A 24,567-nucleotide genomic window follows, 5' to 3' on the forward strand; every position below is an offset into this window, starting at 1 on the left:
CGCCTTTAAAAATATATATATTCAAAGAATTGCACACATTTTCAAGATTTTTCTAAAATAGCAGAAGCTCATGAAGCTAAAATAGCAAAAGCTAAAATAGCAGAAGCTCTATCAGAGCTGTCAATCTACTATTTTTGAATAGCCCAAAGTATAAAATAATGGTTATGAAAGTGGTTAACATCTAAAATGACCGGTCTTAATGTGTTAAACTGTGCCTCCTAGTCATTTTGGGTTTTGCCCTTCCCTTCCCGACTACCCCCCTCCAGTTGGACTGCGTTTCCGTCCGACTGCACAGCAAAGCCATGAGGCATATACTTCCCCTCAGAACAGGGGGAAGTTATCCGGGGCGTTTACTTTACACACAAGTGCGTGACAAAACGCAATATGAAAGGTTCACGACGTCTTGACGGACGCATGTCCATAAAGCTCTCAAAGCCGTGGGTTTATTATTAGCCGTGTGACGAATGGCTTCCTGGCCGCCGTTCAGGTCTCTGCTGCTGCTGGCCCAGTATACGTCTGGTAGAGAAAACACTCCACTGATTGGCTCGTATTGATCCGAGTTCGGCCAATAGAGCACTACGCCCATCAACCACTGAGCTGTAACTCAGAGTCGGACAAGAGGGGAAGGCTGACTGCAGACGCACCCATGCACGCACGTGTGTAAACACGCACACGCACGCACGCACGCACGCACACGCACACACACACTCCTTATTTTCACATTCATAGACAGACAGACAGCTTCCGCGAGAGAAATAAGAAACCAGGTCTAAGCCAATGGGGAGCCACTAGCAGTGTTGCCAGATTCTGCGAGAGAAATAAGGAACCCGGTCTATGAAAACAAGCCACACACACACACACAAGAAAAAATAAAGCATGCTGGTATGCATGACTGTGTGTCATGTCTTGTTTCCTCTTCTTCTCAAAAGTGGGGGGTTATATCCCCTCCACCCTATGGAACTGAGTACGTCTCAACCCCCCCCCAACCCCTCCCTCCCCCCTCTGCGCCCTTGCAAGCACACAAACACTACATCACGTTCTCTAAAATCCTTGTCATTACCAGCACCAGGCTTATTTTAATGTATTTCATTTCCCATACAGTTTATGTAAGAATGTGAGAATTCTTACCATTCTCTTACTATCATTTTGTTGCCAGAGGCAATTCTCCCTGGTCTTTTCTCTTACAAGGTGAGGAGGTTTTTATTATGAGCCACTTGGGGGTTACTTGCATAGTCTGCGATTCTTTTCTCCTCTCCTCCGTAAACACCTAAACGGATAAATGAACACTGAGGATTTGACTGTGCAGACGGTTTATTGTGCCGTACTTAAATACAACCTCAACCTCGTTCTTTTGAACCATTCATTGATTTGTACTCGTTTATCTCCTCTCTCTCTCTCTCGCTCTTCTGTCTTTTCCTCTCGCTCTCCTTCTATTTGAGGTGGAACATTATTTATCAGCTCAGGTTGTCTTTGTCTCTTCAACTCAATTTGTGCTGTTTTTTTCTCCCCTCTTCCATGTGTCCTCTGGCTGTTCCTTGCATTGTTGATGTTGTTGTTGTGTAAGAAAAATGAAATTGTTGTCACAGCATTTCCTGTGAGTAAGCAGTGGTGGAAGAAGTACCCCTCCATTTGTTTTTACTTACTGTAAGTAAAAGTATCAATACCACAATGTAGAAATGCTTGTGTTACTAGTAAAAAATCCTGCATTCAAGATTTTACTTGAGTAAAAGTACAAACGTATTAGCATAAAAATATACTTACAGTACAGACATGTAATTAAAGCTTTCAAATAATTTCAGTGGAGAAAAAAGTACTTGAGTAAATGCACTTAGTTAGCTACTTTCCACCTCTGTTAATAAACTATCGTCAAGCCAAATCATTTGCAGGGATAATCCATGGTGAAGGTGTGTGGGGTTATCTGGAGGATTATCCAGATGCGATTTAAAGGTACGGTACACAGACTGTAGCTGTGTTGAATAACATGTCAGCAGGTGTGTTGATGTGCATTTCTTTGTGTGATTGTGTTAAAGAGAGAGCGATGAACCCTTGGCCAAATTCAGGGCGTTAATTCACAAAAGGATCGGGTGGCTTTTGCAACATGCTAATCCTGTGTGAATTACACACAACGAAACTGTCACAGCACCCGCAGAGGTTGAAATGCACACCGAACTGCACTGCCAAGAAAATGGAATCTCAGTGCTACATATTCAAATGAAGTGATATGCATATTTGGTGCCAAATCGTACGCTTCCTATGCAAATGAGCCTCATTGCAAAAAAAGTACTGTTACAAGCACTTTTATTATGATTATAATCAGAAGACGGATCATACTGAAACTTTTTTTGTTCGTAATACCTTCCTACATGTACATGTTTCCAAACACACATACATTTTAATTGTAACAATGAAATAAATCATGAATACCACGTTTGTGGAAAGATTCTTAAGTTCTAATTCTTGAGGTTGAATGTTTGAATTGAGGTTGAATTGCTGCTCCATTCAATAACACAATATTCTGCAGAGATGCTTTTTGACCTGACATCTAGGTTAATCAGTAACCAAATGCAGGTGATAGAGAGTCCATTGGTTATAATAAAATTGAGAATGTGTCAATGTTCCCTCAGTCCTATGTTCACCCTAAACTGTATCTGATCTTTGGATCACGTTATCTCCTGGTTCTGTGTGCCAAAAATAAAAATAATAATACATTTTAAAAAAAATCTTTTTCAAAAATACGTCAAAAGACATCATTGGCAGTGAATGAGTTAGAGAGCTGGAGAGATGGGGGACTTTTCCTTTTGACCAAAACATATCACAAAAAAAAGTCTTCAAACTCAAAACGAAATTAGCCTGACCCACCTCACCACCTGCGCTCAAAGCTCAAAGTTCTGTTTATAGCAGGTCAGGCTGTGTGGTGCCTGGCACCACTTCATTTCTCTGTGTTTGTTTTTATTATTAGCACATTTATGCGCTCACACATGTCACCTGTCCAGAACAGGGCATGTCAGAGTGGCTCCACATTTTCCTTTAACTTGTTGCACCCGACGCCGCAGCACAAAAGGTTTTGTGAAATACACCTTGACCATGTCATGGTGCTTAGCGCAATTCGTCGGCGATCGGCGGCCACAATTCAGGCATGAGTTTGGAACAAGACTAGAGTCTGAAAGCCCAACTAGCAGCCCTTAGAGACTATTAATGCTCAGGCTACTCAAAAATAGCAGATCTACAAGCATCACAATGCGTTTATGAGCATTATAAATGGCCTGACGAAAACAGAAGAAATTAAAACACTCCTAATTTCTACTACCCTCAATAGTTTCAGCAAAGACCTATAAACCCTATGAATTTATACCCAATAAGTGTAGCTGTCCTGTTGCACCCCAGATAGCATGCCCCGCGCCGAGAAGTTTTCAGACCAAACGTAGCTATGAAACTATAAATCTCTCTGTACAGGAAACGCACTCTAAAATGCCTAATTCTATTTATAGTAACCACTGTTGCATATTCTCTCACTCACCAAAGTGTCCGCTGATAAGCTGAAAGCTTGTATGAAGAAATAACCACTTAAGACTTCTCTCGTAGAAAATGTTTTTTATTTAACACTCAAGCTAATACAGGCTTTTAGCAATAATACAAAAATATATATACTGTATATGAAAAGGCAGATAAGCTGAAAGCTTGTATGAAGAAATAACCACTTAAGACTTCTCTCGTAGAAAATGTTTTTTCTTTAACACTCAAGCTAATACAGGCTTTTAGCAATAATACAAAAATATATATACTGTATATGAAAAGGCAGATTTTCTGATAAGACAGACAACAGACCCCCAAGCTCTATCTCCGTGTCCTCAATCTAAGGTGCCCGGCACAGACAGAAAAATATCCCCAGATTCACTTAATTCAACCAAGATACGGGCTTGCCTAGAATTCTTGATTGAATGTTAAATCTGGATAATATTCCTCAATTCCTGTGAACTACACGGTCATTGACAACATATCCCCAGAGTCAGATCTGGAAAATATCTATCATTCCCATGCAACAAGGCTACCTGAGATAAAGTGACCCAGCAATCGGTAATGCTAGGAGCTGACACAATTCTCTGTTTATTCAACCAGATTATGGGCAATGCCAAGGTCCCAGTCGAATACAGCAGAATCCACTATCGCTCCCCGCAACCTCGTTGCAATCTGGTCACCAAAAATGAACTAATCGGAGAGAGCTAAAATGGGAGAAGCTCTGCACAAGGCTATGTCCGTCGCCCGGCAAACAAGTGGACAAACAAGTGACACCTCACACAAGCTTCTCTACCAAACCCCCCCTGAACAGAGATAAACAGCAGTATTTATACCATTTTGGTTACATCCGACACACCAAATATGGGATCGCCTCCCTCCTGGTTAGATTATTTCAGTAGACAAACCTAATATGGTGTTTTCTTTCTACCAGTTAAAACATTTCAGCTGTTGCCATAGCAATTTGGTCATGTGAGCAAAAAGTATAGTTTGCCTAGCAAGTCCTTGCGTAAGAGGAAGTTGTGGTTGCTGATAGCATCAGGGTGCAGAGATGGTGTCAACAGCAGCAGGGGGTTGATTTGCCTTCTAACGTCTACGTTGTCGCCCGCCACGCTTGTTCCTCCTCTTCAGCAGAGTGCGTTGCTCTGCAAGGTCACCCAGCTGCTGCGGGGTCAACAAAGGCCGGGGAATGACTAGGCCACATCTCAGCCTAACCATGTCACCCTCTCTTGGCCTTGGCAAAACCTCGGCCACGTCCCGGTACCTTTCCACGTTGTATTCAGGCCCCTCCGGATGCCCCAGGAAGGTAACTCCACAAAGTTTCCTCATATATCACCTGGAACTGGGTTTCCAGCAGCTCCCAGTGGCATGTCCCACTCACCATCATCCCGTTTGCGGGGTTCGTATGAATGTTGTGCCCACAAGGTTGAGCCAGCTATCAAATCACCTAACTCATGACCCTTGGGATGGAACATCACAGACCCTGGAGGAATTTCACCTACAGTCCCCCAAGCTGCTTTAAACCAGACCCGCGGGCCCTCTTTCAACTGACTTTCGAGGGAGCCCCCATCAGGGGTATATAAAATCATGGGTACAGCCGGGACCAGAATTGGGGTCCACCTGCTTTCAATATCTTCCTTAATTGAGTGTTGGCCAGGATCAATATTACATTCTGATCTAAGTTTGGGGTCAGGGCCAGTTTTTGATCCTGGTTTAGGGTTAGGGCCGGTTTTTGATCCTGGTTTAGGGTTAGGGCCAGTTTTTGATCCTGGTTTAGGGTTAGGACATGCTTTTGATCCTGGTTTAGGGTTAGGACATGTTTTTGATCCTGGTTTAGGGTTAGGACATGTTTTTGATCCTGGTTTAGGGTTAGGACATGTTTTTGATCCTGGTTTAGGGTTAGGACATGTTTTTGATCCTGGTTTAGGGTTAGGACATGGGGGTGGGCCTTGGATAGAGCTCGTCCCCTCAGACACCACTCGTGGACTCTCACTGGCCCATTATCTACTATGGGACACTTCCTCATCAGGTCTGGTGGTATGTGGAGCCGGGACCACAAGGGGACGTGACGGCTCAGCAATGCCCTCCCCTGGTGGATCTTCGCCTGTGGGTGTAGACTGCATGAATAAATCCAATAGGTCCTCCGACAGGGCGTACACATCCACCCTGTCCTCCTTATGGACAGTCTCGGGTTCTGGAGTTGACACAACCCACTCCTTGACAAAAGTGACTGAGTCTGAGCCCGGAGTCAACAGACTTAACTCCTGAACCGAAAGCCTAACCATGTCAGCATGTTGATTGGCTGTTTTGTTTTAAACAATTATAATATTTTTATTTAATGATTTGATTAATTACTAATCTAAATCTGCAAAGTAAATATAACTATATACTATACAAGTAAGACGCGCGAACGCAGCTCGAAAATATTGTGTATTTACGGACTTATCTCTGTGTGCGCACACTGTGTGTGTGTGTGTGTGTGTGTGTGTGTGTGTGTGTGTGTGTGTGTGTGTGTGTGTGTGTGTGTGTGTGTGTGTGTGTGTGTGTGTGTGTGTGTGTGTGTGTGTGTGTGTGTTTTGGCTGTAGCTGCACTCTGGCGCACTCTGTCGGTTGCACACAGGCAGTGCAGGCAGTGCACAGGCAGTGCACACACACAGACAGACAGACAGACAGAGCCACAAGCCGAGCAGAGTTTCATAGTAGGCTCCACTTGGGCGGCCTCCTTCTGCGTTCGCAATAAGTATTGTCTATGTCAGGTGGAAACCTCATATATGTAATATGTCCAAAACTGTTATGTTTCAGGATTCAAACTCAAAAGTAGCAGATCTACAAGCTCAAAACGTGTCGCCTCTCGATCTTGCAGATCTGCTACTTTTGATGCTTTAGTCTGACGCTGTAGTACAGAATGATCAGTTAGGACATTAATTTACGAAAAAACACACAAAGTTTAAAATATGAAGATAAGAGGTTTCTGCCCGACAGCAACGAGTATAATAAAATATAAAGAAATGGAAATAATAAAATACCTTGAAATTATACTATAATTATTGATCATAGACAATAGATAATAGACAATAGTCAATCATTATCTAAACAATAGATCCTAACAACATGACATGTTGTTTAATTTTTAAAGTGTGGCTTTAAAGTTAATATTGGATGTTCTTCTTGACCACAACAGAATCACATAGATTCTATGAAACTGAGTCTTCTTCTTCTTCTTCTTCTTCTTCTTCTTCTTCTTCTTCTTCTTCTTCTTCTTCTTCTTCTTCTTCTTCTTCTTCTTCTTCTTCTTCTTCTTCTTCTTCTTCTTCTTCTTCTTCTTCTTCTTCTTCTTCTTCTTCTTCTTCTTCTTCTTCTTCTTCTTCTTCTTCTTCTTCTTCTTCTTCTTCTTCTTCTTCTTCTTCTTCTTCTTCTTCTTCTTCTTCTTCTTCTTCTTCTTCTTCTTCTTCTTCTTCTTCTTCTTCTTCTTCTTCATCATCATCATCATCATCATCATCATATCTAACTATGTTGTTCCAAAGTTACACTGATCTTCCCTGGTAATATCTTCAGAGGGACTCTATCACCAGTGATAATGCTTGGGAAGAGTGTGTCAGTGAAAGTGTGTGTGAAGGTGTGTATGTGTGTCTTAGTATCAGGATCAGAGAATGACAGCTTTCCTTCATTCCAGTCCAGCTTCAATGAGAGATCAGTGGATGACCTAGAGCGTGCTGTGTATTTACCTTTACGGAACATTATACCCCAGAGTGGACCCCCCCGGCCTCCCTTCCTCTGGTAAGACTCTGCTAACACACCCAGTAACCAGCATGTATTGTCTCCAACCTCGACATCCCAGCTGTGAGTCCCTGAGTTAAAGCCCCCAGAACCCAGGACAAAGGCCACGTGGTCAAACCTCTCTGGGTTGTCAGGAAGCTGCTGTCTTTCTCCACGTCTGAAACTGGTCAGATCATCAGACAGGGTGTTTTCTGGGTGGGCAGTGTTGGGGTCCAGCATGACAGGAGTGTAGGAGACAATGTCCTTCATCTTGTCCCAGACTCTGAAGGTCAGGTTGCTCAGGTGTTTGGTCACGTCTATCAGTGGTCCTGAGACCAGCTGTGGGTCCTGCAGTGTGAACTGGACTCTTTCCATTGTGGTCTTGTAGTTCTGCAGGAATGAGACGTGTTCAGCTTTCAGCTCCTCCTCTATGGCTCCGATGTTGTTTGAAAGGGTTAACATGTCTCTGTTCAGACCCTCAATCTTCTCCTTCATCATCTGACTCTTATGCTGCTCTTCATCCCTCAGTGCAGTGATGCTGGACTCCTCTTCCTCTTGTAGAAACTGATGAAGCTTCTTAAACTGTTCCTTAATCTGCCTCTCTGTGAGCAAGACCTGGCCCTTAATGTGTTTCGCTGTTTGGTCACTTTTTGTTTTAACTTCACAAAATACCTTCAGTTTCTCCTTTAAAGGCTTCAGTGATTTCTGGACTTCCTCCTTGTGATCCAGAGCAGCTTCATCGATGGGTCTGAAACTGTGGTTGGGGTGTTTTTTAGAATCTCGACACACGAGACACACTGGCCGCTGACATTCCAGACAGAACAGTTTGAGTTTCTCAGCGTGCAGACTGCAGAGATCCTCAGACACTCTCTTGCGTTTTGAAGCTCTCTCTCTCTCCTGTACGAAGGCCTCACACACGTTCTTCAGAGCCAGGTTACGGGGTGGAGGATGAACTGTCGAATGTATTTCCTTACAAACCGGACATTCCTTTATTCCCTTCTCTCTCCACCATTCCTGCAGACAGGCTTTGCAGAAGCTGTGGCTACATGACAGGAGAACGGGATCTTTAAAGATGTCATGACACACAGGACAGGAATAATCCTCTTCTGGAAGAGATGACGTGGAAGCCATTTAGTCTCTGAATTAAGCTACACTCTGCTCAATACAGGAAGTCAGTCAGTCAGTCGTAGTGACACTTCCTCCTCTAGAATGTTCCCTGAAGTTTACTTTCACTTTGAAACCTGTTTTCTTGTTAAACTTCAAGTCTGTAGCTTTGGAAGTCAGTCCTCCCTCACTGGAAGTTGTGCGTTTGATCTTATTTGTCTTCTTCCTGTGTGTGTGTGTGTGTGTGTGTGTGTGTGTGTGTGTGTGTGTGTGTGTGTGTGTGTGTGTGTGTGTGTGTGTGTGTGTGTGTGTACGAGAGAGAGAGGAAGAGGAAGAGAGAGAGAACGTGTCATCATCGAGGCACGTTAAGATAAACAACCTCTCCGTTTCCTGGTGTGTCAGATGAGTCAGGCAAGGCGTAGCCTTTACAAGACCATGGCGCGCGTGCGCACGCACACGCGCACACACACACACACACATACTTTCACTGTGAATCCTGGTTCTTGTTAAACTTCGGCAACAAGTTTAAGTTATTCTCTGCTGTTGCTGTGGAAGTATGTTCTCCCTCACTGGAAGGGTCCATTTGGTTCCATTTGTACACTCTCAGAGTTATGGGGGTCCTTGAAATTAAAAGGTTTGAGAACCGCTGCTCTAGGATGACTATAGACGAAGCCGTATCGGCAGCTTTTAAGATACTGGTATCTGTTTCAGAACAGCTCTACTGCTCCTTACACCCAACCTGACCAAAGTGGTTTGAAGAGGGTTTTTAGCTACCTCCACTTTCTGTTTTACCAACAGAGTCACGACCACCGGTCACCCACTAGCATTAAAACACCTACAGGCAGTATAAGCAAAACAGTGAACACCCACATACAACATGGGTGAATGGGTTTATTAGGTATAAACATGACCATGGATGCACACGCCATCGCAAATACGCACACACTCAAACACAAATCTAAGCTCTTCCACTTAAGCAGGTTGACAGCCTAGGGCACCTGTTCGAAGAGAACATCCACACTAAAATCAGCCAACTCAATTACACAATTACACAGAGATTAAAAGATGAGGTGATTTTTATTCAAATTGAACAGCATTTTCTGCTTTTCCGTGAAATATTCAGTGAAATATTGGGAGAAGGTGGGAGATAGAAAGAGGCGGAAAGAGAGGCCAGGTGAATCCAGGCCACGTGGGAGAGATGTACCGTACATAAACCAAGGTACTTGTGCTTGTGCTGGAGAGAGAGTGGGTGACAGTGGAACTGATGTTTTAACCACTTAACCCATTCAATCCGGGAACACATCTGTGTCATCTGTGTCATTTCAGAATTGAGCTATAACCATTATATTATACTTTGGCTATTCAAAAATAGTTCATAGTGCTGCACAATGAGATTGTAGATCTGATATTTTTGAAAAATCTTGAACAATGTTGTGCAAATCTTTGAATACATATATTTTTTTAAACATTTTGAACTCAAATCTTTGCTTCTGGAGGTCACGGGAACAAAATATTTTACAAATGTACAATGCATACATTTTTCTTCATTTTTTTCAAAAATACTCTTGATGATATGAGCTTGTAGATCTGCTATTTTTGAATAGCCAAAGACATCTAAAGTGACACAGATGCATTCCCGGATTGAATGGGTTAAACCCTATATACTTTGCTGACCAGGGTCCCCCAGGGCTCTATACTCGGTCCCCTCCCTTTTCCCCCCTAGTCTATACTCCTTAAGAGGAGCCGCAGTGGTTCAGGAGGTACGTTTAGGCTTAGGATCTTAGGAAACAGAAGGTTCCCAAACTTCCCAATTCGTTCCCCGACTCCTCCTGGCTGCGTGTCGAAGTGTCCTCGAGCAAGACACTGAACCCCAACCTGCTCCCGATGGCCAGGTCGGTGCCTTGCATGGTTCCCTCTGCCGTCGGTGTGTGTGAATGTGTGTCAATGGATGAATGTGAAATACATTGTAAAGCACTTTGGAGAAAGGTGCAATAAAAATCAGTCCATTTACACAACATTTCTTCGCCAAAAATAGCCCATCTACAAGCTCAAAACGTGTACTGCAGATCTGCTATTTTCACTGAATGTTCGCCTTTTCATGACATGGCCAGAATAGGGATGGATGCTAGGGTTCATCCGGTCTGGGAACCCATCAGCAAAAAAAAAAGAAAGAAAAATTGCTGCTGAGCTGAATCTGTCCTGAGAGATTAGGGTTCATTCAAGCCGTAATGTATGTACTCCGTCATACAAACGGTGTCACGTGTTGAAAATTGCTGACTATCTAATCTATTTTCAGTGTTTTTGAACATGTGACATGCTCAAAATAGGGACACCAGGTTCAAAGTGGTTAGCAACTTAAACCCTCTATATGCAGTACTTAGTAAACCTGACCTGAGTTGGCTCTGTACTTGGTCTGCTTTCCCCCCCTTCTACACCAAATTTCTTTGCCAAAAATAGCCCCCCAGAATTGGGATGCTATAGGGTTCAAATGGTTAAAGGAACAACAGTCAGGAGCTCAAATAGGAGCTTGAAATAGCGTGTGTCAAACAGGACAAACCCAGTCAGCTGTCTACCTGAGGGACACTGGGAGTAAAAAACAAAGGCTGGTCCTGACAGCTCTGCACACAGCACACCACTATGTCACCCACACACGCCCCACACACACACACACACACACACACACACACACACACACACACACACACACACACACACACACACACACACACACACAGTGTGTACAGTACAGACTGTTATGCATGCATAACAGTCTATGCATGCACTGTTATGCATGCATAACAGTGTGTCCAGACCAGATCCAAACTGTTCATTTGCAGGACAGAAGTAAAGCCTGTGTGGGACAGGGACAGGGATATTAAATGCCTTGATGTCATATTCGACCTGTAGGCTTAATATAGTGTTGCTGTCGGGCAGAAACTTCTTATCTCCACATTTAAACTTCTTGTGTTTTTTCGTAAATTAATGTCCTACTTGATCATACAGCGTCACACAAAAGCATCAAAAATATAGCAGATCTGCAAGCTCGAAATGGGTTTTGGGCTTGTCGATCTGCTACTTTTGATATTTTTGAATTTGAATCCTGTAGGTGAGCTCAATCTTGGAGAGATATACCCGCACACTGCCACTTGCACGTTCAAGAGAAGTGTTTTATTGATGCAACAACTGAAAAGTAACAGTTTTGGTTTCCACCCTACAGAGACGATATCACATGTTGTTATTAGCCTGCTGTAAAGGGGATATTTCTCATGTTATTTGAACAGGCCTAAAAACACATCTTGCACGAAAAAGAGACAAAGAGAGCGACTAACAACGAAAAGGAAACGTGTCCCTTTTATGCCCATAAAATAGTTCCGATGTGTGGTTATCACTAAATGCCAAGGCACGACTTGTCTCATGGCACATACACCAGTGTGCTTTGGCACACCATTCGGGAACCACTGCACTAAGACATCGTCACTGTGGGGTGAAAACCTTGTATGTCAAACATTGTTCATTTTCAGGAAATTGAACAAAGAACCCATGTGTTGCAATGGACCCAATGTAGTTATTAGTCACAACAAGCTCTTGATACTTTTCATTGGTTCAATATTTATAAAAACCCACAGACACACTTAACCACTTTCAAGCCTTTAAAAATAGTGACAATTTCCGATCTACAAGCCCACAACGCTCCGCATCGCGATTGGCTCTGTTCCCGCTCTGCAGAATTGAAGACTGCAGGCTTGATCCACAGACCACTGCAGTAAGTTAATCACATTAAAGCTTTTTAGAGAGAGAGAGAGAGAGAGAGAGAGAGAGAGAGAGAATGGTCCACTCGTTAGCAGAACTAATCGCAAATGGGAAGGAGAGAGACAGAGAGACAGCAAAACATCTCATGGGTCGACTACTGGCAGGAAAAAGGAGAGAGAGGCTCAAAGAAAGAAGATCTTGAGAGAATAAAAAGAAGAGTTATAATATAAATAAAACACAGAGATTATTATGACAGGAGAGGAGAGGAGAGGAGAGGAGAGGAGAGGGCTTGGGGCAGTAGTTGCCCTCACTAATTATACTGGACACACAAATACACACACTAAAAAAAGTGTAAATACACACATACACAAGTGACACACTCATGTTTAGAAACACACACACACACACACGCACGCACACACAAACACACACACACACACACACACACACACACACACACACACACACACACACACACACACACACACACACACACACACACACACACACACACACACGACATTCTCCCCTTCAGTGATGCTGAAGGGGAGTTTATGGGGAGGAAAGAACAGGAAAATAGAGGGAGGAGGTGAGGAGAGGAGGGATAATGGGGTCGCTGATAAGCACTTATCAGCGATCTCACCCTCCATCTCTCTCAGTCAGTCTCTTTCTCTCTCTCTCTCTCTCTTTCACACTTCTACCCACTGCAATCTCGCTCTCTCCCCCTCCCTCCCTCCCTCTCTCCCTCCCTCCATCGCTCTCTCTCTCTCTCCCTCTCTCTCCAGCCAGCCATGGCAGCAGCACCATGTCCTGAGCTGCAACCAGAGGGTACATGAGGTAGTAAAGCCGTGCAGTGCGCTGTGTGTGCACTGATTCTAATTCCAATATATCCAACCATGCATATGTACATGCAGTATCGTTTGATGTCGGGCAGAAACCTTGTATCTCTAATATTCTAACTAAACTTAACTAAACGTAAATTAACGACCCTACTTGATCATACAACAGCGTCACACAAAAGCACCAAAAGTAGCAGATCTACAAGCTCGAAACGTGGCGCGACGCGTTTCGAGCTTGTAGATCTGCTACTTTTGCTATTTTTGAATTAGAACCCTGAAAAGTAACAGTTTTGGACATACACTGTAATGAGGTTTCCACCCGACAGAGAGGATATGTACATACCATCGCTGTCGGGGCAACAAACCTCTCATAAATTAACTGCAAATTTTACACTCACGATGCTTTGCTACTTTGGTGCGACACTGTCATGCGAGACAGAACTCGGGGTGTTTCTATTTGACTCTGAGCTCTCTAACATACTTCATCATACACTTGAGAAACCTCTCCGGAAATGAGATTCTTTTTTTTAACCACTCAAAAAAACAAAGATAGAAAGAGAGTTGTTAATGCCCTCCGTCCGTCTCCTCTCGCTGAGATTACTGCAATGCCCTTGCCGTTGCTCCTGTCTCAGCCACAGCTCACTACATCGCCTGCAGGTGGTGGTGCAGAATGCGGCAGCTAGTATATACTCACTGGTACAAGGAGGATATCCTAACCCCCCCCCCGTTTTAGCTGCACTTCACAGGCTGCATGTCGCTTTTAGGATTGATTTTAAGATTGTATTGTTTACTTTTTTTTAACCCATTCAATCCGGGAACGCATCTGTGTCATTTTAGATTTGAGCTATAACCGATATCTTATACTTTATGCTATTCAAAAATAGCAGATCTACAAGCTCAGTGCCGCGCTATGAGCTTGTACATCTGCTATTTTTTTGAAAAATCGTGAAAATGTGTGCAAATCTTTGCAAACATATTTTTTAAAGCAAACATTTGTAACTCAAATATTTGCTTCTGGGGGGGTCCCTGGAACTAAATACTTTGAGATGGGGGTCCGTGGCCAAATACGTATACATTTTGGGGGGTACTTGACAAGAAAAAGTTTGAGAAGCACTGATATTATAGCAACATACGGTTTTCAGAAAACTGTATAGTGTCTGTCATCTACAAAGACATTTGTAGATGACGTTCCAGTATTGAATGGATTAAAGCTCTTCATGGTCTGGCACCTATACTGTAGTTACCTATCTGAACTGATAAAACCCTATATGTGCCGGTTCGTAGCCTGAGGCCCTGTGGTTTGCCTCTGCTGGTTCCTATACCCTAAGTCTAGGTCGGGGACCAAGGGTGACCGGACCTTTGCCATCAAGGGCCCAAGACTCTGGAACTACACCCGAGGACCCCAGGTTAGCTAGCTAACTACATTTAAATCTCTTTTAAAACCCCATCCAACTATAAATGTGCGAGTGTGTAAATGTCCTAAGGCAGCAGCTTGGTGCAGCACTTCCATGACAATAGCACACACAATATCCATGACAGTTACACACACAATATCACCAAGGATAAAAAAAACACAATAAAGCCCTTGGGCTTATTTCCATTGTGGTCCTCTAGACCAAAGGTTCTCAACCAGTGGTCCGGGGACCACCGGTGGTCCTTGAGGGGGTTCCAGGTGGTCTCCAGCTAAATGGGCCCTTATTAGATCTTTAACTCTTGAGAGCGTAACATTTTACATTTTACGCTCTCAAAAGTTACATTATTGTTAAAACATCATGCATTACTTAATTTACAAGACGTCTACACAATTGGAGAATGTAGAAGAATTGTTATTTTTTGATCAACGTTTTCCTGTTATCTCTTCTATGGTACCCACATCAATACAGCATGCAATTGTGGACAAAATCGTATCCAATGATAACAAAATATTCTTGGCTCTGAGAGGCTAAATCTCATCAAACGGTGGTCCGTGGCTCAAATGCCGAATAACTAATGGACTTTGAAAAGGGTTGAAAACCACTGCTCTAGACAACAATGTCATACAATATAACTTAATATGTAATATATTACGCCATGACATGTCACATCATTCCATATAGATGATGATGTGTCACAGAATGTGTGTGATGATATTATCACACCATGTCATATCACATAGAATAGTATGGAATATAATCTGCAGTCTCTCTCTATCGCTCTATTAGTCACTTATCCTTTCTCCATCTCCTCTCTCTCTCTCTCTCTCTGCCTCTCAGTCGTTTTCTCTCATTCTATTGATTGTCCGTTTCTTCTCATTACTTGCCTGACCAGGCCCGCAGCGGACTGCTTTGATACCAGACAGAGCCCCTCTATCAACACAAGCCCCAGTGTGTGTGTGTGCGTGTGTGCGCGTTATCACAGTTAACAGCTCCCGGGGTAGACTGTGCCAAGACTTAAGATAGGAGGGAGAACGAGAGAGAGAGTGAGAGAGAGAGAAAGAATGAGTATGTGCGTGCGTCTGCCTGCTTGTGTGGAAGAGTTTATTTGTCTATGTAAGAGAGAAGGCATGGGGGGATACTGTGTGTGTGTGTGTGTGTGTGTGTGTGTGTGTGTGTGTGTGTGTGTGTGTGTGTGTGTGTGTGTGTGTGTGTGTGTGTGTGTGTGTGTGTGTGTGTGTGTGTGTGTGTGAGTTGTTCCATCCTGACGGACAGCTTTCTATCAATTATTAAACACGTTTCTCTGCATGGATTAGACACAAACAACACAATCACACACCTCACACACATACTGTACATAATAATCAGATGGTTGCATCTCTGGCTTGTAAGATAACATGTAGAGGATAAAATGCAGTGCTGAGAGTAGGCGGGCAAAGAAAGAAAGAAAGAAAGAAAGAAAGAAAGAACGCACAAAAGGTTTGCAGTATCTCATAGTGAATCTATATTGTTTTCACCCATGGTACAGTGGTCACTACTAGTTTAGAGACAAAGAACACAAGGCCCTGCAGTGCTTTAGCCCTGTTGTCACCCAGATGCCCTTAATCAGACCTCACCGACGCCAGAGGCTGTTTTTCCATGCAAGCAGCCATGTTTTTTTTCATTAAATGTGATTATTTTTTAGACAAAATACTGATAAAATCATCTGTAACGCTTAATCTTTGACCCCAACACAGAGGAAAATTAATGAAAGTCTTACAGGCTGGAGTGATTCATCCTGTCTATTCATTGCTAGGGGAAAACACGAATATAAAAAAAACTTAATGTACCGAGTAACATAAAGGTAACACACACAGACACACATGCAGTACACACACATACTCTACACACTCAAATCGATATAAACTTACAGCGGCTTTTATACGGCACCACAATAACTCAAATAAACACGCACACACACACACACACACACACACACACGCACACATCATGGCTGTGGGGAAGAGATAAATAAACCGAGCATTGTTAAAAAAGAAAAACAAGAAATGACATAAAGTCATAATATCCCCGCTTGCGGCACCTGGTTGCTTATTTCTCTCTCAAAAATCTGGCAACCGTATCATTATTTGGACCAACGAAGAAGAAAATGCGGAAGCGTGTCTAGTCGCATAGCTTGGGAGGACGAGGCCGCCCGTTCAGAGTATGGAAAGTATCCCCATTGGCTTAAAGGAGAATTCCGGTCATTTTAAGTGTTATGTTTGATGTGTGTCAAATCACTTACCAACGTAGGAATGAAAATCGCGTAACTCCACAGAGCCCCCTATCGACCCCCACCGTTGTCATTATAGGAGGATATAGGATAGCCCAAATTCGCCTATTTTAACCAATGCAAAGTCTGTTTTTTTGCTTCTAGTACTCATTGTTGAGTCCCATGATAATGTAACAGGCGCTAAAACTCCCGACAAGCTAACGGCTAATAACAAACGAGCTAACGCTGGGGCTGCTTATCTCTCTGCATGGCAGCCCCAGGTTGCCAGGTCGGGAGAGAAACCAGCAACCAGCATTAGCTCGTTCTGTTATTAGCCGTTAGCTTGTCGGGAGTTTTAGCGCCTGTTACATTATCATGGGACTCAACAATGAGTACTAGAAGCAAAAAAACAGACTTTGCATTGGTTAAAATAGGCGAATTTGGGCTATCCTATATCCTCCTATAATGACAACGGTGGGGGTCGATAGGGGGCTCTGTGGAGTTACGCGATTTTCATTCCTACGTTGGTAAGTGATTTGACACACATCAAACATAACACTTAAAATGACAGGAATTCTCCTTTAAGCGACAGCCAATCACGCAAAAAATCTGTCGAATACATGTCGGAAATCTGTCGACTAGTAGGTCAGTCTCTAAATAGACCCGCAGCTCTGCAAGCGGGTAAAAAGAGAGAAGTTAAAAAGCTGGGTAAAATGAACACTGCAGCCTATAGCCTCACTGCTATAAACCACACAGTGCTTTGTCTTCTTGGCAGGAAAAACGTTCGATTAAAAAAAGAACATTTGTAGTCTCATGGGTTTGAGTCATCTAAGACAGTGGGTCTTAACCATTTTCATGTCAAGGACCCCCAGATTGATATGTATTTTGGACCCCCATATGAAAAGATGTTGTGCTAGAGACCCCCAGAAGAGAACCTTTGTGTTTAAAAACAAAAAAAGATCTACAAGTTCACAACGTGTCGCATTGCTATTTTTGAAAAGCCAAAGTATTAAATCGTCTCTGTCAGGTGGAAACCTCATATCTCCAAAACTGTTGCTTCAAAAATATCAAAAAAAGCAGATCTACAAGCTCGAAACGCGTCACGTTTCGAACTTGTGGATCTGCTACTTTTGATGCTTTTGTGTGAGGCTGTAGTATGTAGTATAAACTTTTCTTTGACTGTCAAGTGCAGTTTTTTGAGACAGACCTCCGAAGTGGGTTTTTGGGTTCACCTTGACCTAAATCTCTGTGTGTGACGATGACAGGGTAAACGACAGTACTCTCAGAGACTCCATTACGCCCTCTTTTTTTACTTAGTTGCGTGCCGGTGTCAAGCTCAAAAAAAGTAACCGATCTACAAGCTCACAACACAGCACGCTGCGAGGCATTGTCAGCTTGTAGATCGGCTATTCTCGGTGCACGAAACCGGCACACAACTATATTAAGTATACAATTATAATATCATCCTTTATACCACAGGCTATGGCAAGCTGACATAGTGACTAATAGCAGACAGACACGATACAGCCTGTCGCTGAGCGTCTGTAATGATGAGGAGATTGGATCTGATTGGAGCCCTGGCCTAAGTAATAACTTGATTTGGACGTAAGAGGCAGCAGGGAATTGGAAGGTTCCCGATTCAATCCCCAGGCTCCCCCTATGGGTCCAGTGCCGAAGTGTCCTTGAGCAAGACACTGAACGCCCCAACTGCTCCCCGATGAGCAGGTTGGTGCCTTGCATGGTTTCCTCTGCCGTAGTTGTGTGAATGTGTGTGAATTGGGCGAATGAAATGCATTGCAACACTGCAAAGAATTGGTTCTCACAGTGGGGTACGGGGACCCCCAGGGGACGTTGGAGGGGGGGGGGGGGGGGGGGGGGGGGTGTCAGGGGGTCCCCAGCAAAATGGGTTAATATAGCGTCACAATAATAAACGTTTGGAAATTTGTGAATATTTTTTTGGAACACAAGCCTTCTCTTCTGGGGGTCCCTGGCATAAAATATTTTCAGATGGGGGTCCGTGGCCAAATCCATGTTAATTTGGGGGTCATTGACATGAAAAACATTGTAGAAGCAGTAGCACTGCTGTAAAGCGCTTTGGATAAAGGACCTATACACTGTGTGTGCACCATTTACTATAGCATTGCGTGTACCAATATCAACCTCTGTTGGTGTTGGTCAGTTACAGTATAAGTACTTTTTGCCATGACATAATCGTTAAATACGCATATGATCTGAACCCATTAGCTAAAGCCCTGTTTCTCAACGTAGGGTCCGGGGACTACCAAGGGTCCAAATGGACAGAGGAGGGGTCCAAACAGACTACTTGAAGCTCAAATTATTCTCCTGAAGGAGATCGCATTTGACTGATATTATCAAAGTTTTAAAAGTGCAAGTTTTATTTTTTCCGCTCCATTTAACTCTCGGCCAGTTGGGGGTATTATTGTGATTCACAAAACAAACCCAAATTATGCTGATCAAGGCGTATGAGGACAGTCACACATTTTTTCAGTCATGTATTTCTTACTGTATATCCTCTATTTATAATGTGCTGCTGGGTACATTGAATGACTTCCCCCTCAGGCCAGCTATAAAGGTTTGGCTTCTATCTATAATTGATCTCATTATAATTGATGTGTGGAGGAAGCTTCATCCTGACAAAAAGGAGCTTTCATGTTATTCAGGTACTTATAGAAAATCATCACGCATTGATTACTTTGCAGTCTCCATGAGTTCATTATCCTACTGTGTGAATGAAAGTGATCAGTATCGTATTATCTGATCAGGCTCCCATCTCATTAACCCTTTAGATGCAAGAGATCTATGGCTGACCCTGGGTGACGCCTGCAAACAACATGGCTCCAAGAACCAAACAGATCGGCTACATCTCATAGCCGATCTACAAGCACACATTGCAACGCGTTGTGACGTTGGAGATCTGCTATTTTCGCCACATGTTCGCAACAGAATAGGGACCCGAGGGTCTAAGAAGTTAAGTCAAACACTCACTATAAAGAGCTGATCAATCTCGAGGTTAAAATGATTAAAGCTTTGGAGCTAGACCTACAGTGTGTCAGAATGGCGGCTTTCCATATGCATGGCCTCACCCTACCCCACACCACACCGCCCACTTGTGCCTTGGTTTCCACTACAAGGAAGTGGGTAGAGTGGTGTGTAAGTGGTACTAAACTGGTGCCTAAAAAGTACCCAGTCCTGGGTAGGTCTGAGCTAGGCCAAGCTGGGCCACGTGCACAGGTGATTTGCATTTGTATACAGGACAGTTGGCCACTCACCTACATTCCATTGTTAGGCAAAATTTTACATTACAAATGAGTGTGAATGACCGGAGTCTGCTACTCATACCTGTGGATTTGAGCAGGGGTACTTTTGTGTAATGGAAACGGTAGATATTTTAATGCGGTGTGGTGTGGTGTAGTGTGGTGTGGTGTGGTGTGGTGCTTAAGCTGCAGTGGAAAGGGGCTATAATGATAGCCCAGAGTTGTAGTCTCACTGCAGGTGTCAAGTGGACGTCTTTCAGATTTCAGTTCTATTTTTGAACATCATCGAGGGGCACAGACCGTCAAAATAAAATGTGTATATGCCATCTCAGCATTGACATGATCAAAATGACTATGTATGTTTGTGTTTTCACTTGTTTGACCATTCTACATTCTCTTTTGAGAAACACAAATCAGTTTTTGTATTAAATAGACGAAGGTATGCACAGATCCTGAAAAACAATACAGTAGGTTTGTCTGTGTCCTTTGCAAGTATAGTAGCTAGTGATGTCAGCCCTTTAAACTGCAGAAATATTGACGAGGAATAACTCATTAAAGAGATACAGTACAAAAGTACCTGTTCTATATGCCTAGATGACTGTTCTAGCTGAATATAAAGATAGAAACACTCTGATGCTTCAAATCTTCCCGCCTTCGACGACAAGTTGCCTCAAGTGATGTGAGCTTTCTATCTGTCAGAGCCATAAGTTGAGAGCTAGGTACAGTGGCCCTCATTTATCAAGCTTGGGCAGACCAAAAAAACGGGTGTACGCTCACCATCACTTCCGGGATTTATCAATCTATCGTGACTTTGACTTGTGCATGCATACGGCCCGCTCAAATGTCACATGTGGCCTCAGGTCGTTTAGGCTTAGGCTACACCAGTTTGTTCCATTGTAGACATGCGGTGCAGCATTGTCTGACCTTCTGACAGGCAAACATATGTATTCACTACAAAAATGTATACTGTGGCTATAAAACTAACAATACATGTGAAAAAAATATATTTTGTAAAGGCATACAACGCTGATGTGTCATATGAAATTGGTAGGATATTTCCAAGTGTACAAGCAATTAAAATCGAGCAATTAAAAACAATATAACATATTTACAACGTTACAATTTAGATGCTTAATTCTTTGCATGCATTCAGCAATTTCAACAAGTGCTGTACTGGCTCTGTTAAGACATAATGAGCACATACATGCAAGAGGATTTTGGGGACCACTGCACTGAAATATTTTCATGGGGAGTTAAGTCTCCCAATGTGTCTACCCAAGTTGGGAACTTGGGTAGCCTAAAGTAGGTAGGATATACATCTTTCTGGAGTTATGTGCAACCTCAGTTAAAGATATAAACCTGACGCTCGAATGCCGTAGCTGTTCCCAGCGCAAGTCATCTTCATGGTGGCTTTTGGCCACGGGACCACAGATCGGAGATAGGTAAACAGCCCACCACACACCAGCCTTCATCCATTAATGTTTACGCATTCATCAATCACTCCATAAACCTTCAAATTATGATGACAGCCGCAGGCTATCTCTGATAAACGTCATGGATACTTGACTGCTTTATTTAGCCAAACAGCAGTGTATGGATGTCTCCACTCGAGCATGCACTGCGCACTGATCAGTAATGGGTTAAATTAACTAGACAAAAGCGCCCTTCGGGCGTGTGCAGATTTTCTGTGTGGTTAACACAGTGTTGAGTTATTGGTGAAAACTACATTTTAATCGTGTACATGTAGTGAGCACTGAAGGTGTTTTGAGTGGTGGGTATGATTGATGCAAGTTGAGAATTTGGTATACAGAAGGGTAGTTGGTGATGGAAATGAGAAATTGTTAGATTACATGGTTTATTGTCATGTTGTAACAGTAAACGAAACGTGTATTTGGCAGCAATCTGTAGCACGTAGCAGCATAGAAGCAGTAGTAAAAAAGAAAAATGGTTGTAGCAGCAACAAATATAAGTAATACTAGTAAAATGAAATGACATACAGTATATATGAGTAATATGTAGTATGAACATTAACAGTGAAGTAGTCAGCAGCAGTAAGTAGGAGCAATTTTAAGTTGCATCAGGGGGACAATCAATTCGAAGGCAATGACAAAGATATGTTGAAGAATGAAGGTACTGTAATTAATTTGTGACTATGCATCCAGATAGTAGCAGCAAAAGCAAAGTGTGTGAGGTGGGTAAAATACAGGCCAACAGCCTCGAGTGTTTCGCATACAGTACACACTCACTGGCCGCGCACGTTAAGTTCGTATTCCGCTGTGGGCACAAAAAAACATGTGCGCACGCAGTGTCATCGAAGGGCATTGAGCAGACGTCCCGCTGTGGCCAGGTTTGGCGAGAACATTTGCCCGCAATAAAGCGCATGTGCAAACGCTTAGTTGGTGGGTTCAAAGCGAGACGAACGCGCGCACACACACACACACACACACACTCTCCCTGCGTTATTACTGCCTGTCGGAACAGAGACATGGGGGACATGCATGCACTGCTCTGCTTTTATATTTACAGTCCAATAAATTGTCTGTTGTTCAAATGGCAGCATAGCCAAATGTAACCACCAGGTGTGAAAAGTATTTTATTATGCCTTTATTTCACATCTTGAGAATGAAACAACACAAGGAACAAGCAGTAAGAACTGCTGGGAAATGGCATCTCTGCCCAGGTTAATTTCAAAACTCTCAGAAACTTCAGCGTATGAATTTCCTGTGTCTATACTGGCCGGACATCAATAATACATTTTGAGAAAGAAGCCACAATTAGCCCCCAGGGCGGACTTAAAAGCTATGTTCGTATTACACCGGGGTCCCCCAGGTACTGTATCTGTACTAGGTCCGCTAGTATTTCCCTCAACACCAAATCTCTTAGCCGAAGCTCCCAGTTATTTATGAAAAGGGCGAGAAAAACAGATTTGATTTCCTCCCCCCAGAATCTCTGTGTGTACCTGTTCGTGTTAGCCTGGCATGGCCAGACTAATATCACTGCATAGATATTAGTCTGGAATCTATGTATGGAACGTGCATTTCCAAGAGGCGGATAAAAAAAAGCCTCTGGTGATAAACCCGACCCATATTTGCATACTGGGCCCTGATTGGTCCCTCACAACTTCGGAGGGAGAGAAATCCAATCTCAACTGAGAGGGGCCAGAACTAATCTGCTGAGGGTTTTTTTCTTCAATGGCAGATTTGACTGGAACCAGGCACATGTTTGTATGTCCACTGCCTGACCGATTAACTTCAAACTTGGCGTGCATATTGCCAAGGACCGGAGGGAGTGATGCGCGGAGTGTCTATCTATAGATGCACGGAATCTCTGAGCGTGCATGTGTGTCTGTCTGTCTGTCCATGTGTCCCCACGAACCTCAAGAACCGTCCGACTGACCGACTTCAAACTTGGCGTGTGCCAGTATCCCTTTTATGCCCATATATGGAGATCCCTGATGTCAACTGGCATCATAGTACTGACTTCACAGATTGGCCTCCAAGCACTATGATAAGGATACTGCACTAAGTACTCTGACAACAGGTACAAACGGGTACTGCATAACCAGAGAGGCATGCTCTCCCAACTACCATCGTTCCCATTTGCCATAATTCCCATTGGGCATGACCTTTATCTATTGAATCAACAATATTTTTTAAATAATCAATTGATTTGATTAACTGTTGCACCCGTAGGTATCTATCCTGATCACTTGATTGACGTGTGTCTGCTTCAGGCTAGGGCGGTGATTGATATCTTGCTGCTTCAGAATTAGAGAGTGATTGATACATTATTTGTCTGCATAGTTCAGACTAAGAAAGTGATTGATACATTGCTGCGTCAAGATAGGAGTCGGAGAGTGACTGATATATGGCTGCTTCTTGCATTGAGGTATAAAAGTATAGACAGCCGTACACCAGCGATGTGAGTACGGGAAATGGTGTCCTTCCTTGCTTTGCAGAAGTTAACCTATGTGGACAGAGGGGAATTAAAGTAATTCAGGGAAATATAAGAGACTTTTATGCAATTCCTGGAAAGTGACCATAATTCGTTTTTTCTCGTTCTCCTTTTCCCTGAATAGTTGATGTTTAAGGTGGGACGAGGGGGGGGGTTCATAAATGTTAATGTATGCATAACTGTATGTACTGTACTTTGGATGCAAAATAAATACATATATACATACATTTATATGTTTTACCGTAGTCATATTCAGGCGGATCCAGCACAGCAATACAGCCTTTTGTGGGCCATAGTACACTGGTGAAGTGATCAGATAACTGCTGTAGCAGAGCTCTGCGGGCCCTTCGGGCCTGTGCTGTTAAGCCATTTAGACCGGGAAAGAATCTGTGTCATTTTTTGATTTCTTTGGGCTATTCAAAAATAGCAGATAAAGAAGCTCATAGCGCGGCAAGCTTGTAGAATTGTGAGAATTTGTGCAAATATTTGATTTTTTTTTTTTTTTAAAGGGAACTTTTTAAACTCAAATATTTGCTTCTGGGGGTCCCTATTACAAAATATTTTGAGATGGGGGTCCGCGGCCAAATACATGTCATTTTGGGGGTCCTTGACATGAAAAAAGTTTGAGAACCACTGATTATAGCAAGATACTTTTTTTTTTTAAATGATAAAAAAACGATTTTTCAAAAAATAGCAGATCTACAAGCTCATAGCGC

General features: G+C 43.0%; 2 protein-coding genes across 2 annotated transcripts in view; both read right to left on the minus strand.

Annotated features, from left to right (window-relative positions):
- Positions 1-24,567, minus strand: part of pex7 (peroxisomal biogenesis factor 7) — a 104,812-nt gene that overhangs the window by 72,264 nt on the left and 7,981 nt on the right. The gene's annotated exons all lie outside the window — the stretch shown is intronic.
- Positions 7,018-8,400, minus strand: LOC311063792 (nuclear factor 7, ovary-like; the record flags this gene model as incomplete). The annotated part of the gene is made up of 1 exon (XM_084083392.1): positions 7,018-8,400. The coding sequence occupies one exon, from the start codon at positions 8,398-8,400 to the stop codon at positions 7,018-7,020; it is 1,383 nt and encodes a 460-aa protein (XP_083939518.1).

Source organism: Gymnoscopelus microlampas (genome assembly GCF_963454915.1).
Source record: "Gymnoscopelus microlampas genome assembly, chromosome: 16".
Lineage (NCBI taxonomy): Eukaryota > Metazoa > Chordata > Actinopteri > Myctophiformes > Myctophidae > Gymnoscopelus > Gymnoscopelus microlampas.